Consider the following 22,948-nt stretch of genomic DNA (forward strand, 5'->3'; position numbering starts at 1 on the left):
TATTTGTACAGCACAATTCAACAACATGGTGATTCAAAGGGCTTTACAAAGACATTAAAAACATAAGAATATATGAAGCATAATTTAGAATAAAAAGAGAAAAATGGAAGAACATAAACTAAGCATGATCAAGTTAAATAAAAATCCAGCTTAATAGAGACAGAGCAGGTTTGGACTTTTAAATACAAACCAGTGAAATGAGAGTCCTGTCAGAAGGGATCTTCAGTGTTTTCTGCATTGTGTCTTTGACTTTACGTCCATACTGCTGGGACATTACATGCTACCACACGGCTGGCTTTATAGATGAAAGTAAGCCCTAACAAGCTGATCTTTTAACCTTACAAAGTGAATTGTTAGAAATATAGAGGCTAATGATCATGTCTGATATGTAACAAATGCTAGCTTGTTGGTTTAGATGAATATTTCCCTCCAAAAATGTATGAAATTATTGTGCTGGTTACGATTATTTAATCTATTGTCAAACATGACTTGATCATCACTTAAATCAACATTAACTTAATAATTCATTCAGTGACAAATGTGGCTGTATTTATTTAGTTTCCACCACAGCTTTGTTTGGAGGCTCCATGACCCACGTGACCGCTCCTACAACGAAGTCACTGGATGTCGCAACTCTGAGTTTATGGAGGGCTCTGGGTACAACCGAGGCTCCGCAGCGTGTTGCGCGTGCGTTTGATGGGCGTGTCGCGGCAGAAGCTTTGCGGAAGTGAATAAAACCGGAGTCATATGACCGATTAGCGGCTGGAGAACATGTTAGCCCGACATGGGTAAACATACCGGACACGGTGACTCATCAGCCCCCAGCACCGCGACAATAACCGCCTGAGCTCGTGCTCCGACACGGTGAATATCTGTGGTGACTTGAGCACGCGCTGAGCTCACGGCTGTGTGGTTCGTCGCTGCTGTTAGCAGTTAGCAGCTGAGCTGGAGCCGCGACCGTTTGTCTACGACGGTCCGCCGATGGAGGAGATAAAGGTGTCTCCTGATTACAACTGGTTCAGAAGCACAGTCCCCCTGAAGAGAGTAAGTACCGCAGCGCTGCGCGCGACCGCCTCATTTGAACAGTGGCCCAGTTCCACTGTTACGTCAATAAAAGCTAAATGGGACGCGGTTGTTCTGCTGGACTTCTCAGTTAATCTGGACAATAACAACCACGTGTATTGATTAATCACGTGATTGACCACATCAGTAGTTCGTCTCCAAGGAGGATGGAAATTGCATAATGGTGCGTTTAAAGTCTCCGATGAAGTGTTGGTAAAAAACCTGGCAGATGGGTTAGGGTTCTCATTCCAAGGGCTGAAACGAGTCCCAGACAGAACCAGCCTGGTACAGAGAGCTGAAGGTGCTTCCTGACGCACAAGGTCCGTTTTCTCTGCTGGAGCCTTTAGCACATCAGACCAGGGCTGTGTCTGAATGCCCCCTGCTCCCCAACCCCTCGTTCCCTACATACGGCTCATATCTACGTAGTGACTCTTCTCCTGGCCTACCAGCCGTTACCACGGCAACCACAAAACGTCTCAAGATGTTGTTCCAAATCCAATCCAAAGTTTTCTATTTCAATACATTAACACCGCTCAAATCTTGAATAGGATTAATAAAATACATTTATAGCTCATTTCACGCCGCTGGATTTTTTTTGCCTCCTTGCTCCATGTTGCTCTTCTGCCCACAATGCATTGTGGTCTATATTGACCCATCTAGTGACCATTGATGCTCACTACGTTATAGGGTACTATGTAGGGAGTAGGGTGCACATGCGGACACAGTCCCGGTCTGCAACTATAATATTTAGACCCCTTAAATCTGGAGCCAAATTTTCTACACAGCATTAAGATTAATTTAAAGCAGTTTGTAGACAGAAAGCTGCAGGACATGGACGGTCACCATCAGGCCAGCCCAGAGCTTGAAATGTTGGACAACCTTTTCATTTGAATCCAGTGTGCTGTAGTAACATCTAAAACCTGCAGGGTACTGGCCAAGCAGGTGGGAGCTACTGGTCCCAGCTTTACACTGTTAAAGGTCTGAGTTTTTACACAGAAGAATGGAAAAGTCAAAGTATTATAGGTGATCTACCGTGGACAGGGTCTCCAGATAAGCCATGGAATCGCCCTTTATGCCAAACTGGAAACTAACCTGGGGTCCTGGGAACTTTTGGAGGGGCTTCATGTTTTTTATGTGTGACGTAGGTCGTGTGGCGTCGATTCTCTTCCCTATAAAACGTGACTTGCAGCGCAGCAACGCTGCTTTCTGTCTCGCAGGACATTCAGGGTTGTCCCTAGATTGCTGCTGTTGCCACAGTTACCTTTAAAAGTAACTTATCACTACCTGAAAAGTAACTTGGTTACTATAGTGACTACTTGATTTTAAAAACAACTAAGTTAGATTAGAAGTTGAATGAATGAATTTATTGTCATTGAACAATAATTACATTAAAAATCATTGGCAGTGAAATTCTTACATCCCAGGTTCTCCTAACGAAGCTAAAAGAATATAAACCAAATAAAAATAGTCAAACACAAAAAGCAAGAACACTACAAATACTTTATACAGTAAAATATAAAATAAGCAGTAAGAAGCTGTTATTTAAAGGTTGCTGCTGACAGCGTTTAGAAGTCTTGTGTCCTGCGGTTTGAAGCCGTCCCTGAGCTGGTGGGACGGGCTGAATGCTGCCAAACAGTCGGTCAAACGGTAGCAGATAAACAGTTTGTAACTGGGGTCCTTAATGATTCTGGTGGCCTTCCTCCTCCACCGCTGGGTGTAGAGGTCCTCCATGGATGGCAGGACCGTCCCAGTGATGTGCTGAGCAGCTTTCACCACCCTCTGTAGAGCCTTGTGGTGGAGGGCGGAGCAGCTGCTGTACCAGGCGGTGATGCAGCCAGTCAGGATGCTCTCTGTGGTGCAGCTATAAAAGTTGCAGAGGATCCTTGAGTCCATGTTGAGCCTCCGTAGCCTGCGGAGGAAGAAGAGCCTCTGTCTGGCTGTAGTAAAGTCAGTGTGATGAGTCCAGGTGAGGTCCTCACTGATGTGGACCCCAAGAACCTGAAGCTTCGACTCTTTCCACTGTAGACCCGTTGATGGAAAGGGGGGCGTGTTCCTCCCTCTGCCTCCTCCTGAACGCCACAATCAGTTCCTTGGTTTTGTTGACGTTGGAGGTTGTTGTCCTGGCAACAAGATGTCAGCCTCTGGCCTCCTCTCTGTAGGCCGTTACTGGTGGTCAATCAGTCAATGACGGCCGTATCTTCAGCAAAGTTAACGATGGTGTTGGAGGTGTCTGTGGCGACGAGGAGTACAGCAGAGGACCGAGCTGCAGACAAAACCCCCACCTCAACATGAAATGACAACTGGTTTTACAGGCCAAGGCTCCAGACTAACTTTCTTCGCGAGGAGCACAGCAGCCCTTAACTTAAAGGTTTAACTTTAAGGGGCGCACACTGAAATCACCTCGCAAAGCAAATATTCACATGTCCTCTCATTTCCACTGTATTAGTGATAAATATTTAACAATAAATTCAGAAATTACAATGTTTACAATTCATATTTATTTTTCGCAGCAGTTGACATAAAAACATCTTACTGGCCGAACTAATACAAAACACGTAGACATAGAAGTTGTTAGATCAGATTTAATTTTCACTTTGTAATCGAAGCAGAACGGCAACTTTGTCCCCGTCACCCCCCACAGGACCTGGTACGACTGGTCCATGTAGTTCCTGGTAATAAACAGCTTCAGGGACTGATGCTCCTCCAAGCCGATGTTCCCACTCCTCAGTAAGAACAGCAGCTATTGGCTGTCCTACAAGTCGCTAATTAACATCATCAGCCTGGTACATGTAGTTGTAATGGATGCTGCCATAAAGAGGGATGAAAGGCAAATATTGATAAAAAGACAACCTAAAAATGTTTAGAACAGCAAATAATAAATAAAATACATAATAAATAAAATAATTCTGTCAATATTTTCTTTATTTTTAGTTTAGTTTTTTTAAGTGTATTTTTTTAGTAGGGGTCTAGAACATCACACCACTTTTAACTTTTTAAATATTTCCTCCACACTCTTCATTAACAGACGTTACTGTGACGGTAAACCAGCAGGATCCTCCAGCAGCAGCTTTTACGTTTCATTTCGAGCCTGGTCATGAAACAGAGGTGAACGTCGTCTGAATGCAGCTGCTGCTGCTGCGAGAAGACCAAGCCTCGTATAAGACGGGCTGCACAGCACCGATAAACTCCCTTCATTCACCTCCGTCTCCAAAAGTCTCCAATAACACCAGAAAAACTCGCTAAATACAACCACAAAGTCACTACGCTGGAAACACTGAGGAATAATAAATTCCTCCAAGACCCGCCTCTTTCCACACATCAGCCAATCACAGTGCTCGCTCGTCCCCGCTCACACACACATTGGTTGTCGTCTTCTTCGTTGGTGTTTGTCTCCTTTTCTTGTATTGAAGTTAGTTTGAGGCAAACCAGCAGCTAATTTGTTATTACTTTACTGGGCTGAAGAGAGGAGCAGACGTTTGTTAGCAACTAAATAAATTAAATTATAACTCCTACAAGAAAAAGACCGGCAGACGTATCGTTGGCAGACGTGTCGTCGGCGTTGGAGAGTAGATGAAACATTCACTCGCACCGTCTCACATTTTAGTGGTAAAATGTGACCGTTTGGTCAAAGTCTGGAGGCCTGCAGGCTTGACTGGTTTTACTGGCTAATCTGCGCTGTTTATAAACGTAACTCAGTGTTTCCTTTAGAAAATCAGGATCTGTGGTGGTACCACTGGTCAGACTGAGAGGGGGGCTATAAAGTGCCAGGTTGTGGCCTGGGTTCAGGCTGCAGGACTCTGCTCGTAGCTGGAGACTTAGGCCCAATCCCATTTCACCCCTTACCCCTTAAAACGGAGCTAGAAGGGGTAGGGCTGAAAAGTCAACCCCTACGAATTGGGACACCCTTCAACAGTCACATACGTCATCAGTAGTCACTAAAGAACATTTTACACAGGAACTGGAAGAAACTAAATAAAAAAAAACAGTAAATATATTAAAAAATATTAAACATGGGGCTCAAACAGGAAAAACCAGCAAAACTTCCGGCTGTATTTAAAAAAACTAGGAAAAACTATATTGTGCATTGTTGCTGTTTGTGAAGCTGAAATATCTCCCTTATCACTGCGTGTCAGTCTGATCTATGAGCGGTGAGCGAACCGCTGCTGCAACGCGACGCTGCTGCAACGCGACGCTGCTGCGACGCGACGCTTTTTGACATATACGCAGGGACACCGGCACAAAAGTAATGCGGCCCACTGGGAATCCTCTAAACCTCTCCATTAGCCGGCCTTGCTCTTAAAGTGTATTCCAGCGTGAGAAATCAGAGGTTTAGCGTGAGAGCGTAAGAAGCCACTCAAATGCACGAGTCTAACGGTCGATGCGTGAGAGTAGCCCTGTAAACAAATGCAGCGTACCGGCTCACACAGGTTAGTGGTTCACCACGGTCTCGTGCTGCTACATGCTGCTGTCAGACATGACATGAGAGAGATCACTCTGCAAGAGCGTTCAGTCCAGATACTGCATAGTGAAACCTGTTGTCATACACAGTCTATGGTGCAGTAAGATGGGGGGGGGGGGTAATGAAAACTATCGCGGCGGCAAACTTGTTGCGCTCATTTTTTCGTTACCGTGCAATTAACTGACTTATTGCTTATCGACAGGCATATGTGGGACGTAATGTACGAATTTTGCATGCAATTAAAATTAATCGTGTGTGCTGGTATACGCTCTTTTCTCTGTGGCTTTTTTTTTTTTTTTTTTTTTTTTTGTGCGAGTGTGTGTTGCCCTGCACCTCAAGAAAGCATGATGTGCGTAGAAACACTTGCTTTCTCATATAGAACAGCAAATTTTTCATACCCCTCCGTTTCAAGTGGGCCTCTGAAAAATCTTCGTTTGCAGGGGTATATAGCCCTACCCCTTACCCCTACCCCTCTGTCCTAAAAGGAATTGGGACACCCCTACCCCTTCACGTGAACGCGCAAAACGAAGGGGAAGGGCTAAGGGGTGAAATGGGATTCACCCTAGTCCAGATCTCTGCCTCCTTTCATCACATAGCCTCTCCGGCTGAAGCGCTTTGGTGGAAACCCTGATCTCTGACCCACAGTAGTAGTAGTTGTACTAGTAGTAGTAGTTGTACTAGTAGTAGTAGTTCTTCTTCTTGTGTCTTGTGGTGGGTGGTAAAATGAATTGGTACGTTTCTGCGTGGACCAGAATGTGAAAACATTAGTTCCTCTGCTACACCCAGAATCACTGAATTAACCTAACACGCATGTCTTTGAATCCGGTTTAATTTATAATTATTAATATAATGTGAATCTATTGGTCTATTGGAAGCTGGACTCTGGTTTATTCCAAAGATCTGATGAGGAATAAAACCTGCTTCAGGTCTGAAGAAAATCCTCCAAACACAGAACAGCTCAGGAATTACCGAGTAAATCCTGCCCTGCTGTCAGATTCCCCATCAAGCTGTTAGCTCCTGTTAGCATCGACGCTCAGCTCTGCTCAGCAGACATCCTTCACCTTCATTTCCTGCTTTCATGTCCTGCGAGGAGGGAAGACTTTTGTCCCACAGCTCATGTCCATCAGGAGACAGTTTAGTTTTCGGTCATGTGGCTCTCACACACACTGCTCATCATCACATGATCCTGATGGTTTTAACTCGTGCAGCTTTCCATCTTACTTCTGTCTTAGCGAGGAGTGTGTGGGGGTATTTTTCTGTCTTTAATTGTTTGCTTGATTTCTGGTTTTTCATGCTCCTCTTCCTCTCGGCTTCCTCTCTCTAAACTCTGCTCTCACACTCAGAAAGTCCCTCTTGCTTTCAAATATATAGTTCTTCCTTTCAAAACTCTGCTCAGACTTGGTCTCTTTTCCTCATCAGACACTTTCTCTGCCCTTGGACATTTTTCCTCTCTCTTGGTTTGCTGAACGAGCTGTCTGTCAAACCTCCTCCAGCCAATAGAATACGAGATAAATGGAGAAACTAGTCCTCGCCTTCTTCAGGGTGCGCTTGTTTTACTTCACACAGTGTTGCCACACTGGTTAAGTGTTTTTTTTTTGTTTATTATAATAATTTTATGCTTTTCCACTTTACTTTTAAAGTAGACACTTAAAGGGTAGTGCGTGCAAAAATGTGTTTTTTGAAGTGTAAACAACACAGAATTACTTAATTGTGATGAAAATTACAAAAAAAACGAGCAAACAAATGAGATTCAAGGGGAAACTTAAATACTGGCTGATCAGCCCAAACGAGACGACACAAAGGTAACGCACAAAACCCGAACTAAGCTAACAAAGGAAAAGCCTGTTTCCCCCCGTCGATGCTGCTGTGGGGTCTAGTCCAGTTAGTTGGCTCGTCCTGTGGCCACCTGCTGGTTCCCGAGCCAAGGCTTGAACCACTGTAACAACTCAGAAGAAAACAAGAAAACAGCAGAACACAAACCAGCATACGTGATTAAACTAATGTCTGTCGTGTTGGTCTGCTAATTAAATCCTATATAAATATATATATATATATATATATATATATATATATATGTGTGTGTGTGTGTGTGTGTGTACTGTTCGCTGCAGGTTACGTTCATGTGTTGCTGTACATGCAGCCTTTACACTGGCAGTGATGATGATGAAGCAGCTTTTAGCTCATGTTGCTGCGTTTCTGTCTCCTTCAGATCATCGTTGACGATGACGACAGTAAGGTGTGGTCCCTGTACGATGCCGGTCCAAAGAACATCAGGTGTCCCATCATCTTCCTCCCTCCGGTCAGCGGGACAGCGGAGGTGTTCTTCCAGCAGGTCCTGGCTCTGACCGGCTGGGGCTACCGGGTCATCTCGGTGAGTTTACCTGGAAGAGCTCTGCAGCACACGCCTCCTTCACACCTGCTCCAGGTCTCATCCTGTTACTCACACCTGCATTGTGGTTTCCAGCTGCAGTATCCGGTCTACTGGGATCTTATGGAGTTCTGTGATGGCTTCAGGAAGCTTCTGGACCACCTGCAGCTGGACAAGGTGAAAGACTTGTGTCAGACTTCAGGGAGCTGCTGAGTGGGCCTTCTGGTTAACACCACCCTTGTTGTCTCCAGGTTCATCTGTTTGGAGCGTCTCTGGGTGGATTCCTGGCCCAGAAGTTTGCAGAGTGCACACACAAGTCTCCCAGAGTGCACTCGTTGATCCTCTGTAACTCCTTCAGCGACACCTCCATCTTTAACCAGACGTGGACAGCTAACAGGTGCTTTCAGTCGTCTCCTCACGCCTCCTCTCTACAGCTTTGCTCCCTTATTCATGCTGCACCTCTGTCTGCAGTTTCTGGCTGATGCCAGCCTTCCTACTGAAGAAGATAGTCCTGGGGAACTTTGCTAAAGGACCTGTGGACCCTAAAATGGCAGATGCAATTGACTTCATGGTAGACAGGGTGAGTAGATCTCCAGTGAATGAAAAATTGTTTAAATTCCGAAAGCTGTCCGTATCTAACCAGCCAATCACGCGGCAGCATGTAGACGTGGTGAAGAAGACCTGCTGGAGTTCAAGCTGAGCATCAGAATGAGGAAGAAAGAGGACTTTGAACGTGGTTGTTGGTCTGAGTATTTACTGGGATTTCCACCCACAACCAAGACCAAACATCCAGAGCAGCAGTTGTCTGGACCAGGATGCAGCAGAAGACACACCGGGTGCCTCCTGCCAGCTAAGAACAGGAAACTGAGGCTACAATTCACACACACTCACCAACACTGGACAATAGAAGATGGAGAAACGTTGCTGGTCTGATGAGTCTCCATTTCAGCTCCACATTCAGATGCTCGGCTCAGAATCTGCTGGAAACATCATGAAAACATGGATCCATCCTGTCTTGGATCAACGCTTCAGGCTGCTGCTGGTGTAATGGTGGGGGGAGATTTTCTTGGTCCACTTTGGGCCCCTTAGTACCAACGTGGCCTGGTTTAACCAGCACAGCCTACCTGAGTATTGTTGCTGACCATGTCCATCCCTTTATGGAGTCCTCCACTCCACCACAGATTTCTCATGTAACAGCTTGGAAGGCGTGTCCACAGTCCCTCTGACCACGAGTCGCGTGTCCACAGTCCCTTTGAGACAAGGAGTTCCACAGGAAACCTTCAGACTTCTGGTTGCATCTGTAGCAGAGCTCCAGCCTGTCAGGTGTCCAGAGAACTTGCACAGTTCTTCCACGTCTTCCTCTTTGTGTAATCCTGTTTCAGGTTCTGGATCCAGTGATGCTCCTGAGTTCCTGAGTTTGTATTGATCATGCTGATTTCTCCTGCAGTGCTGCCTGAGGGCTCCAACAGTGCTTTCTGTTCTTGTCCTTCTCATTCTGAGATGTTTCCAGACTCCTGAAACGTGTCCCAGTTTCTGCTCGGGAGATTCTGAACGACCAAATGTTTGTTGAACTTGCTGATTTTGACGGATTTTGGACCAAAGTGGTGATCCATGACCCATTCTTCTTTGGAAAGACTGAACGTTTGATGGATGCTCCTTTAATACCCAATCTTGACACCCTCACTGGTCACTAGTTAATCTGCTGTTCTGGATGCTCTGGAAACGGTCTGTGAAGGGATCTGAAGGACAGGGGGATGTAGAGATGTGGCTACACAGTGGCGTTAGGCCAGTGTTTCTCAATCCAGGTCCTCAGGACCCACTGCCCTGCATGTTTTATAAGTAACCCTCCTTTAACACACCTGAATTAAAGAATGGCTCGTTAACAGGCTGCAAAGAACTTGATGAGGAAGTTCATTAATTTGAATCAGGTGTGTTGGAGCAAGAACACACCTAAGACATGCAGGGCAGTGGGTCACGAGGACCTGGATTGAGAAACACTGCGTTAGGCTAAGCTAACGTGTACAGGTATGTAGCATGTTTTAACCATGTGATATCTGTCTGCAGCTGGAAAGTCTGAACCAAAGTGAGTTAGCTTCACGGCTAACACTCAACTGCCAGAACTCGTACGTGGAGCCACACAAGATCAAAGATGTGGCTGTGACCATCATCGATGTGAGTGTTTCCACTCAGCGCAGCAGATTCCTGCATGTTCCATCCTGCTTCAGCACCCGTTTCCTGTCCACGTCCAGGTGTTCGATCAGAGCGCTCTCTCGCTGGAGGCCAAGGAGGAGATGTACAAGCTGTATCCCAACGCCAGGAGGGCCCACCTGAAAACGGGAGGGAACTTCCCGTACTTGTGCAGGAGCGCTGAGGTCAACCTCTACATACAGGTACACTCTGATTTCTACACTAGAACTCTGCTAGATGGATGATGGATGGATGATGGATACAGTGAGGAAAATAAGTATTTGAACACTCTGCTATTTTGAAAGTTGTCCCACTTAGAAATCATGGAGGGGTCTGAAGTCTTCATCGTAGGTGCATGTCCACTGTGAGAGACATAAGATAAAAAAAATCTTTAAATCACAATGTATGATTTTTTTAACAATTTATTTGTATGATACAGCTGCAAATAGTGCTGGGCGATATGGAAAAAATCATATATCACGATATGGATTATTTTATATCACAATAACGATATATATCACGATATACCACAATAAAGTATGTTTTCAGTTATTCTCTGAAAAGTTTGACAAAAATTTCATTGCTTACTTTTCTCCAGCTTTATTTTGAAGTGACATTTAACTGTACTGTCACAAATGAGAAACATACATTTTAGTGCAGCAGTATAAATGTATCAAATGAAAACAGCTGTGGTTGAGGTACAGTAGCCTTCACATTTTTTTCAAAATCATACAGTTATTTAAACTCAACTGTCAAAATAAACACTATTTAATTAATTAATTTAAGGTCTCGAAAGCTGTCCTTCTCAACTATATACACGGGAGCCATGCCTTTACAGATGTAACGCGAGATGGCACATGTGATTTGTTTATGGCGCTGGGACGCCTTCTCATATGGCGTACCTTGTGCGAAAGACTGCTTTATCTTCGGCTGGCTATAGTTTTTCTTTTCGCAACTTGCCCCCGCTGTTCCACTTGGTTTAGCTCGGATTTTTTGGATTGTCATGTATTCTTTTTCGTGGACCTTCTTAAGGTGATAGAAGAGGTTTGTTGTGTTGGCATCGGGCGCAGGAATAGTCTTTTGGCATAGTTTGCATATGGCCGTCTTCTGATCCATGTCGGACTTCTTGAACCAAAAATGTAACCAAATCACAGACGTACCCCCTCTTTTGGGTAAAAGTGCTTCTTCTTGGGCTGCCTGCATAGCTGTCTCTATCTGCGACTCCGGGCATGAAACATCAACCTGTTCCGCGTCCATCGTTCAGCACTCATGATTAACATAAAGCATTTTGCAAACCCGCGCGAGAATCAGACGTAAAGCAGCGTCATGTCGCAAAACCACCAGACGGAGTTTCTTTGCAAAAAATCTTTTTTTATTCTTCTTTATTTTCTCTTATATAAACTTAGAGTATGCGTAGTGACAAGACAACGTTAATAAAATCGTCGCAGCCTGTTTAATGATATATTTGTTGTAATAATTGATAAAATTAGGTTTGAAACGATAGAAATGATAGAAGAGAAATGGCACGATAGACACTTTTCTATCGTCCCCGCGATATGTATCGTCATATCGCCCAGCACTAGCTGCAAATAAGTATTTGAACACCTGAGAAAATCAATGGTAATATTTGCAACAGTAGCCTTTGTTTGCATTTACAGAGGTCAAACGTTTCCTGTAGTTTTTCACCAGGTTTGCACACACTGCAGGAGGGATTTTGGTCCACTCCTCCACACAGATCTTCTCTAGATCAGTCAGGTTTCTGGGCTGTCGCTGAGAAACACCGAGTTTGAGCTCCCTCCAAAGATTTTCTATTGGGTTTGGGTCTGGAGACTGGCTAGGCCACTCCAGAACCTTCTTACGGAGCCACTCCTTGGTTATCTTGGCTGTGTGCTTCGGGTCATTGTCATGTTGGAAGACCCAGCCACGATGTCATCTTCAGTTCTCTAACTGAGGGAAGGAGGTTGTTCCCCAAAATCTCGCAGTACATGGCCCCGGTCATCCTCTCCTTAATACAGTGCAGTCGCCCTGTCCCATGTGCAGAAAAACACCCCCAAAGCATGATGCTACCACCCCCATGCTTCACAGTAGGGATGGTGTTCTTGGGATGGTCCTCATCATTCTTCTTCCTTCAAACAAGGTGAGTGGAATTAAGACCAAAAAGTTCTATTTTGGTGTCATCTGACCACATGACTTTCTCCCATGACTCCTCTGGATCATCCAGATGGTCTTTGGCAAACTTAAGACGGGCCTTGACATGTGCTGGTTTAAGCAGGGTAACCTTCTGTGCCATGCATGATCTGAAACCATGACGTCTTAGTGTTTTACACTAACCTTGGAAACGGTGGTCCCAGCTCTTTTCAGGTCATTGACCAGCTCCTCCTGTGTAGTTCTGGGCTGATTCCTCACCTTTCTTAGGATCAGTGAGACCCCACGAGGTGAGATCTTGCATGGAACCCCAGTCTGAGGGAGATTGACAGTCATGTTTAGCTTCTTCCATTTTCTAATGATCGCTCCAACAGTGAATCTTTTTTCACCAAGCTGCGGCAACTGCCCTGTAGCCCTTTCCAGCCTTGTGGAGGTCTACAATTTTGTCTCTGGTGTCTTTGGACGGCTCTTTGGTCTTGGCCATGTTAGTAGTTGGAGTCTTACTGATTGTATGGGGTGGACAGGTGTCTTTATGCAGCTATCGACCTCAAACAGCTGCTTCTAATTTAGGATAAGAAGTGGAGTGGCGGTTTTGGCGACTCTTTAAAGGCGGACTAACAGGTCTTTGAGGGTCAGAATTCTAGCTGATAGACAGGTGTTCAAATACTTATTTGCAGCTGTATCATACAAAAAAATTGTTAAAAAATCATACATTGTGATTTTAGGATTTTTTTAGATGATGTGTCTCACAGTGGACATGCACCTACGATGAAGACATCAGACCCCTCCATGATTTCTAAGTGGGACAACTTTCAAAATAGCAGAGTGTTCAAATACTTATTTTCCTCACGGTAGATAGATGATGGATGGATGACTTTATTCATCCTCAAGGGAAAATTATGTTGTCGAAGCAACCATTACAGTACACAAAATACACAAAAAACAACAAGATGAAATATTGAAAGTAGAGAAAAAAACTTTAAGGGCACCTGTGAGATAACAGTAAAATAACTGTGTTATAATAACAGTATATAATAGTAGCAGCAACGGTGTAAGCTAATAATAATGATAATAATAATATTAATAATAACACTAATAATAACATAATAGCAATAGTAATATTAATAATAGTAATGATAATACTACTAATACTACTAATACTATATGTACACATATAAATGTTTCCTGTATGTTTGTATATTTAGCATGTGCAGTGTCAGCATACATCACTGCAGTGTTCTGTACTGACCCAAACCATACCCACCCGTATTATACCAGCCAGGCCCATACCGACCCGTATTATACCAGCCAGTCCCATACCGACCCTTATTATACCAGCCAGTCCCATACCGACCCTTATTATACCAGCCAGTCCCATACCGACACGTATTATATACCAGCCAGTCCCATACCGACCCGTATTATACCAGTCAGTCCCATACCGACCCGTATTATACCAGCCAGTCCCATACTGACCCAATTATACCAGCCAGTCCCATACTGACCCAATTATACCAGCCAGTCCCATACCGACCCTTATTATACCAGCCAGTCCCATACCGACCCTTATTATACCAGCCAGTCCCATACCCACCCTTATTATACCAGCCAGTCCCATACCGACCCTTATTATACCAGCCAGTCACATACCGACCCTTATTATATACCAGCCAGTCCCATACCGACCCGTATTATACCAGCCAGTCCCATACCGACCCTTATTATACCAGCCAGTCCCATACCGACCCTTATTATATACCAGCCAGTCCCATACCCACCCGTATTATACCAGCCAGGCCCATACCGACCCTTATTATACCAGCCAGTCCCATACCGACCCTTATTATATACCAGCCAGTCCCATACCGACCCTTATTATATACCAGCCAGTCCCATACCGACCCGTATTATACCAGCCAGTCCCATACCGACCCAGTTATACCAGCCAGTCCCATACCGACCCTTATTATACCAGCCAGTCCCATACCGACCCATATTATACCAGCCAGTCCCATACCGACCCTTATTATACCAACCAGTCACATACCGACCCTTATTATATACCAGCCAGTCCCATACCGACCCGTATTATACCAGCCAGTCCCATACCGACCCTTATTATACCAGCCAGTCCCATACCGACCCGTATTATATACCAGCCAGTCCCATACCTACCCGTATTATACCAGCCAGTCCCATACCGACCCGTATTATACCAGCCAGTCCCATACTGACCCAATTATACCAGTCAGTCCCATACTGACCCAATTATACCAGCCAGTCCCATACCGACCCGTATTATATACCAGCCAGTCCCATACCGACCTGTATTATACCAGCCAGTCCCATACCGACCCTTATTATACCAGCCAGTCCCATACCGACCCGTATTATACCAGCCAGTCCCATACCGACCCGTATTATACCAGCCAGTCCCATACCGACCCAGTTATACCAGCCAGTCCCATACCGACCCTTATTATATACCAGCCAGTCCCATACCGACCCTTATTATACCAGCCAGTCCCATACCGACACGTATTATATACCAGCCAGTCCCATACCGACCCGTATTATACCAGTCAGTCCCATACCGACCCGTGTTATACCAGCCAGTCCCATACTGACCCAATTATACCAGCCAGTCCCATACTGACCCAATTATACCAGCCAGTCCCATACCGACCCGTATTATACCAGCCAGTCCCATACCGACCCGTATTATATACCAGCCAGTCCCATACCGACCCGTATTATACCAGCCAGTCCCATAACGACCCGTATTATACCAGCCAGTCCCATACCGACCCGTATTATATACCAGCCAGTCCCATACCGACCCGTATTATACCAGCCAGTCCCATACCGACCCGTATTATACCAGCCAGTCCCATACCGACCCGTATTATACCAGCCAGTCCCATACCGACCCAGTTATACCAGCCAGTCCCATACCGACCCTTATTATATACCAGCCAGTCCCATACCGACCCGTATTATACCAGCCAGTCCCATACCGACCCTTATTATATACCAGCCAGTCCCATACCGACCCGTATTATACCAGCCAGTCCCATACCGACCCAGTTATACCAGCCAGTCCCATACCGACCCTTATTATATACCAGCCAGTCCCATACCGACCCTTATTATACCAGCCAGTCCCATACCGACCCGTATTATATACCAGCCAGTCCCATACCGACCCGTATTATACCAGTCAGTCCCTTACCGACCCTTATTATACCAGCCAGTCCCATACCGACCCGTATTATATACCAGCCAGTCCCATACCGACCCGTATTATACCAGCCAGTCCCATACTGACCCAATTATACCAGCCAGTCCCATACTGACCCAATTATACCAGCCAGTCCCATACCGACCCGTATTATATACCAGCCAGTCCCATACCGACCCGTATTATACCAGTCAGTCCCTTACCGACCCTTATTATACCAGCCAGTCCCATACCGACCCGTATTATATACCAGCCAGTCCCATACCGACCCGTATTATACCAGCCAGTCCCATACCGACCCGTATTATACCAGCCAGTCCCATACTGACCCAATTATACCAGCCAGTCCCATACTGACCCAATTATACCAGCCAGTCCCATACCGACCCGTATTATATACCAGCCAGTCCCATACCGACCCAGTTATACCAGCCAGTCCCATACCGACCCTTATTATACACCAGCCAGTCCCATACCGACCCAATTATACCAGCCAGTCCCATACCGACCCTTATTATATACCAGCCAGTCCCATACCGACCCGTATTATACCAGCCAGTCCCATACCGACCCGTATTATACCAGCCAGTCCCATACCGACCCAGTTATACCAGCCAGTCCCATACCGACCCTTATTATATACCAGCCAGTCCCATACCGACCCTTATTATACTAGCCAGTCCCATACCGACACGTATTATATACCAGCCAGTCCCATACCGACCCGTATTATACCAGTCAGTCCCATACCGACCCGTATTATACCAGCCAGTCCCATACTGACCCAATTATACCAGCCAGTCCCATACCGACCCGTATTATATACCAGCCAGTCCCATACCGACCCGTATTATACCAGCCAGTCCCATACCGACCCGTATTATACCAGCCAGTCCCATACCGACCCGTATTATACCAGCCAGTCCCATACCGACCCAGTTATACCAGCCAGTCCCATACCGACCCTTATTATATACCAGCCAGTCCCATACCGACCCGTATTATACCAGCCAGTCCCATACCGACCCTTATTATATACCAGCCAGTCCCATACCGACCCGTATTATACCAGCCAGTCCCATACCGACCCAGTTATACCAGCCAGTCCCATACCGACCCTTATTATATACCAGCCAGTCCCATACCGACCCTTATTATACCAGCCAGTCCCATACCGACCCGTATTATATACCAGCCAGTCCCATACCGACCCGTATTATACCAGTCAGTCCCTTACCGACCCTTATTATACCAGCCAGTCCCATACCGACCCGTATTATATACCAGCCAGTCCCATACCGACCCGTATTATACCAGCCAGTCCCATACCGACCCGTATTATACCAGCCAGTCCCATACCGACCCAGTTATACCAGCCAGTCCCATACCGACCCTTATTATATACCAGCCAGTCCCATACCGACCCGTATTATACCAGCCAGTCCCATACCGACCCTTATTATATACCAGCCAGTCCCATACCGACCCGTATTATACCAGCCAGTCCCATACCGACCCAGTTATACCAGCCAGTCCCATACCGACCCTTATTATATACCAGCCAGTCCCGTACCGACCCTTATTATACCAGCCAGTCCCATACCGACCCGTATTATATACCAGCCAGTCCCATACCGACCCGTATTATACCAGTCAGTCCCTTACCGACCCTTATTATACCAGCCAGTCCCATACCGACCCGTATTATATACCAGCCAGTCCCATACCGACCCGTATTATACCAGCCAGTCCCATACCGACCCGTATTATACCAGCCAGTCCCATACCGACCCGTATTATACCAGCCAGTCCCATACCGACCCAGTTATACCAGCCAGTCCCATACCGACCCTTATTATATACCAGCCAGTCCCATACCGACCCTTATTATACTAGCCAGTCCCATACCGACACGTATTATATACCAGCCAGTCCCATACCGACCCGTATTATACCAGTCAGTCCCATACCGACCCGTATTATACCAGCCAGTCCCATACTGACCCAATTATACCAGCCAGTCCCATACCGACCCGTATTATATACCAGCCAGTCCCATACCGACCCGTATTATACCAGCCAGTCCCATACCGACCCGTATTATACCAGCCAGTCCCATACCGACCCGTATTATACCAGCCAGTCCCATACCGACCCAGTTATACCAGCCAGTCCCATACCGACCCTTATTATATACCAGCCAGTCCCATACCGACCCGTATTATACCAGCCAGTCCCATACCGACCCTTATTATATACCAGCCAGTCCCATACCGACCCGTATTATACCAGCCAGTCCCATACCGACCCAGTTATACCAGCCAGTCCCATACCGACCCTTATTATATACCAGCCAGTCCCATACCGACCCTTATTATACCAGCCAGTCCCATACCGACCCGTATTATATACCAGCCAGTCCCATACCGACCCGTATTATACCAGTCAGTCCCTTACCGACCCTTATTATACCAGCCAGTCCCATACCGACCCGTATTATATACCAGCCAGTCCCATACCGACCCGTATTATACCAGCCAGTCCCATACCGACCCGTATTATACCAGCCAGTCCCATACCGACCCAGTTATACCAGCCAGTCCCATACCGACCCTTATTATATACCAGCCAGTCCCATACCGACCCGTATTATACCAGCCAGTCCCATACCGACCCTTATTATATACCAGCCAGTCCCATACCGACCCGTATTATACCAGCCAGTCCCATACCGACCCAGTTATACCAGCCAGTCCCATACCGACCCTTATTATATACCAGCCAGTCCCGTACCGACCCTTATTATACCAGCCAGTCCCATACCGACCCGTATTATATACCAGCCAGTCCCTTACCGACCCGTATTATACCAGTCAGTCCCTTACCGACCCTTATTATACCAGCCAGTCCCATACCGACCCGTATTATATACCAGCCAGTCCCATACCGACCCGTATTATACCAGCCAGTCCCATACCGACCCGTATTATACCAGCCAGTCCCATACTGACCCAATTATACCAGCCAGTCCCATACTGACCCAATTATACCAGCCAGTCCCATACCGACCCGTATTATATACCAGCCAGTCCCATACCGACCCGTATTATACCAGTCAGTCCCTTACCGACCCTTATTATACCAGCCAGTCCCATACCGACCCGTATTATATACCAGCCAGTCCCATACCGACCCGTATTATACCAGCCAGTCCCATACCGACCCGTATTATACCAGCCAGTCCCATACTGACCCAATTATACCAGCCAGTCCCATACTGACCCAATTATACCAGCCAGTCCCATACCGACCCGTATTATATACCAGCCAGTCCCATACCGACCCAGTTATACCAGCCAGTCCCATACCGACCCTTATTATACACCAGCCAGTCCCATACCGACCCAATTATACCAGCCAGTCCCATACCGACCCGTATTATATACCAGCCAGTCCCATACCGACCCGTATTATACCAGCCAGTCCCATACCGACCCGTATTATACCAGCCAGTCCCATACCGACCCGTATTATACCAGCCAGTCCCATACCGACCCAGTTATACCAGCCAGTCCCATACCGACCCTTATTATATACCAGCCAGTCCCATACCGACCCGTATTATACCAGCCAGTCCCATACCGACCCAGTTATACCAGCCAGTCCCATACCGACCCTTATTATATACCAGCCAGTCCCATACCGACCCTTATTATACTAGCCAGTCCCATACCGACACGTATTATATACCAGCCAGTCCCATACCGACCCGTATTATACCAGTCAGTCCCATACCGACCCGTATTATACCAGCCAGTCCCATACTGACCCAATTATACCAGCCAGTCCCATACCGACCCGTATTATATACCAGCCAGTCCCATACCGACCCGTATTATACCAGCCAGTCCCATACCGACCCGTATTATACCAGCCAGTCCCATACCGACCCGTATTATACCAGCCAGTCCCATACCGACCCAGTTATACCAGCCAGTCCCATACCGACCCTTATTATATACCAGCCAGTCCCATACCGACCCGTATTATACCAGCCAGTCCCATACCGACCCTTATTATATACCAGCCAGTCCCATACCGACCCGTATTATACCAGCCAGTCCCATACCGACCCAGTTATACCAGCCAGTCCCATACCGACCCTTATTATATACCAGCCAGTCCCATACCGACCCTTATTATACCAGCCAGTCCCATACCGACCCGTATTATATACCAGCCAGTCCCATACCGACCCGTATTATACCAGTCAGTCCCTTACCGACCCTTATTATACCAGCCAGTCCCATACCGACCCGTATTATATACCAGCCAGTCCCATACCGACCCGTATTATACCAGCCAGTCCCATACCGACCCGTATTATACCAGCCAGTCCCATACTGACCCAATTATACCAGCCAGTCCCATACTGACCCAATTATACCAGCCAGTCCCATACCGACCCGTATTATATACCAGCCAGTCCCATACCGACCCGTATTATACCAGCCAGTCCCATACCGACCCAGTTATACCAGCCAGTCCCATACCGACCCTTATTATACACCAGCCAGTCCCATACCGACCCAATTATACCAGCCAGTCCCATACCGACCCTTATTATATACCAGCCAGTCCCATACCGACCCGTATTATACCAGCCAGTCCCATACCGACCCGTATTATACCAGCCAGTCCCATACCGACCCGTATTATACCAGCCAGTCCCATACCGACCCAGTTATACCAGCCAGTCCCATACCGACCCTTATTATATACCAGCCAGTCCCATACCGACCCTTATTATACCAGCCAGTCCCATACCGACCAGTATTATATACCAGCCAGTCCCATACCGACCCGTATTATACCAGTCAGTCCCATACCGACCCGTATTATACCAGCCAGTCCCATACTGACCCAATTATACCAGCCAGTCCCATACCGACCCAATTATACCAGCCAGTCCCATACCGACCCGTATTATACCAGCCAGTCCCATTCCGACCCGTATTACATACCAGCCAGTCCCATACCGACCCGTATTATACCAGCCAGTCCCATACCGACCCTTATTATACCAGCCAGTCCCATACCGACCCTTATTATATACCAGCCAGTCCCATACCGACCCGTATTATACCAGCCAGTCCCATACCGACCCAATTATACCAGCCAGTCCCATACCGACCCAGTTATACCAGCCAGTCCCATACCGACCCTTATTATATACCAGCCAGTCCCATACCGACCCTTATTATACCAGCCAGTCCCATACCGACCCGTATTATATACCAGCCAGTCCCATACCGACCCGTAATATACCAGTCAGTCCCATACCGACCCGTATTATACCAGCCAGTCCCATACCGACCCAATTATACCAGCCAGTCCCATACCGACCCGTATTATACCAGCCAGTCCCATACCGACCCGTATTATATACCAGCCAGGCCCATACCGACCCGTATTATACCAGCCAGTCCCATACCGACCCGTATTATATACCAGCCAGTCCCATACCGACCCGTATTATCCCAGCCAGTCCCATAACGACCCGTATTATACCAGCCAGTCCCATAACGACCCGTATTATATACCAGCCAGTCCCATACCGACCCGTATTATATACCAGCCAGTCCCATACCGACCCGTATTATATACCCGCCAGTCCCATACCGACCCGTATTATACCAGCCAGTCCCATACCGACCCGTATTATACCAGCCAGTCCCATACCGACCCGTATTATACCAGCCAGTCCCATACCGACCCGTATTTGTTTGGTGGCCAGCCGCAGGGCATGATGCTCGTGGTGGGAGCAGGGAATCAGTGGGAGGGGGTGCAGAATGCTGAATGTTGATTTCACACATAAATGGGGTTGGTGGGTTGGTGAAGGGGAAAGAGAAGCTAGTCTGAGCGGATGGAACTAGATCTCCACCCAGGGCTGAATGTATTGATATTTCTGCTTATGGTTTTACTGGGATTCACATCACTGAGTGGAGCTGAAGTCCAGTACCGGTTTAACACAAAGGTTTTTGTTTTGTTTTTCACGGACAGATCCACCTGCGTCAGTTCCACGGGACCAGATATGCTGCCATAAGTCCTGCCATGGTGAGTGCTGAGGAGCTGGAGGTCCAGGAGAGTCACCTGAACAGCAACCAGGACCCGGAGGACGGCCAGTGAAAACACGTCTACCTGTGCCCCTTCTTTTCCAATTCTCCTGAACTCATTTCAAAAGGAGCCCAATCAGCAGCTGAGAATCTTTCTACCTGACGATGAAGCAATACTTTGATAAAGATGTGGATGTGTACAATGCTCTGCTTTAATAACACACACTTTGCCTTATGTTGGATGAATACTGCCTGAGTTGAGGATTAAATCATGTTTATGGAGTCACTATGAAGACGTTACAGAGACCAGCTGTAATTTACTGAGATTGAATTTCATTTTGGAATATAGTACTTTTTCTCAGAATTTTACATCGTGTTTTCTTTCCAAGCAAATTCATCCTGTTGGACTGTAAATAAAACCAGAAAGCAACGACCCATAAACCTCATCCTCCACATTTTATTCTCAGTAGAAGATCGACATCTCAGAGGATGAAACAGACGTTTCACCATCTGATGGAAAATATGAGCTGACAGTGAATCTGATGCAGCAACGTGTATGGAAAAAGTAGTTCCAGGGTGATGTTCGGCACGGTGTAAAAAGTAGTTCCAGGGTGATGTTCGGCACTGTGGAAAAAGCCTCTCCTCTCAGGGGGGAAGCAGCGGGGACCTCTCCCCGGCACTGGCTGGCCCTCGCCGGGCGCATTTCCCTGCGGCGATGCGCTGCGACCAGCTCCGCGTTGGCCAGGAAGGGCTCAGGGGCGAAGGTGGCCCCCGGCACGACTGTCGCTCAAGAGGTCGGCGTCAATGCCTGCTACCCACCCGACCCGTCTTAAAACAGCGGTCCTGACGTGCAAATCGGTCATCCGACCTGGGTATAGGGGTGAAAGACTAATTGAGCCATCTAGTAGCTGGTTCCCTCCAAAGTTTCCCTCAGGACAGCAGGCGCTCAAAGTCTCACAGTTTTATCTGGTAAAGCGAATGACGAGAGGTCTTGGGGCCAAAGCGATGTCAACCTATTCTCAAACTTTAAATGGGTAAGAAGCCCGGCTCGCTGGCTTGGAGCCAGGCATTGAATCTGAGCCGTCTAGTTGGCCACTTTTGGTAAGCAGAACTGGCGCTGAACCGAACGCCGGGTTAAGGTGCCGGATGCCGAAGCTCATCAAACCCCAGAAAAGGTGTTGGTTGATATAGACAGCAGGACGGTGGCCATGGAAGTTGGAACCTGCCGAATCAACTAGCCCTAAAAATGGATGGCGCTGGAGCGTCAGGCCCATACCCGGCTGTCGCCGCCGCGGTGAGCACGGAAGCCTACGAGGCGACTCGGGGTGGAGCCGCTGCGGGTGCAGATTTTGGTGGTAGTAGCAAATATT

The 22,948-nt window shown here is 47.0% G+C and overlaps 1 protein-coding gene across 2 annotated transcripts; it reads left to right on the forward strand.

The window, feature by feature from the left end:
* Positions 1-707: 707 nt before the first annotated feature.
* spg21 (SPG21 abhydrolase domain containing, maspardin) lies at positions 708-22,019 on the forward strand. Of its 2 annotated transcripts, none has more exons than XM_041981665.1 (8): positions 708-1,044; positions 7,731-7,892; positions 7,986-8,066; positions 8,141-8,286; positions 8,361-8,469; positions 9,954-10,061; positions 10,139-10,279; positions 21,526-22,019. In XM_041981665.1, exons 1-8 carry the CDS (start codon positions 982-984, stop codon positions 21,649-21,651), a joined length of 936 nt encoding a protein of 311 aa, XP_041837599.1. In that variant the 5' UTR covers positions 708-981; the 3' UTR covers positions 21,652-22,019. The 2 variants fall into 2 exon arrangements, with proteins under 2 accessions (XP_041837599.1, XP_041837603.1); XM_041981669.1 differs by lacking the exon at positions 708-1,044 and adding an exon at positions 4,541-4,668.
* Positions 22,020-22,948: the final 929 nt, after the last annotated feature.

This window comes from Melanotaenia boesemani, chromosome 1, assembly GCF_017639745.1.
Source record: "Melanotaenia boesemani isolate fMelBoe1 chromosome 1, fMelBoe1.pri, whole genome shotgun sequence".
Classification (NCBI taxonomy): domain Eukaryota; kingdom Metazoa; phylum Chordata; class Actinopteri; order Atheriniformes; family Melanotaeniidae; genus Melanotaenia; species Melanotaenia boesemani.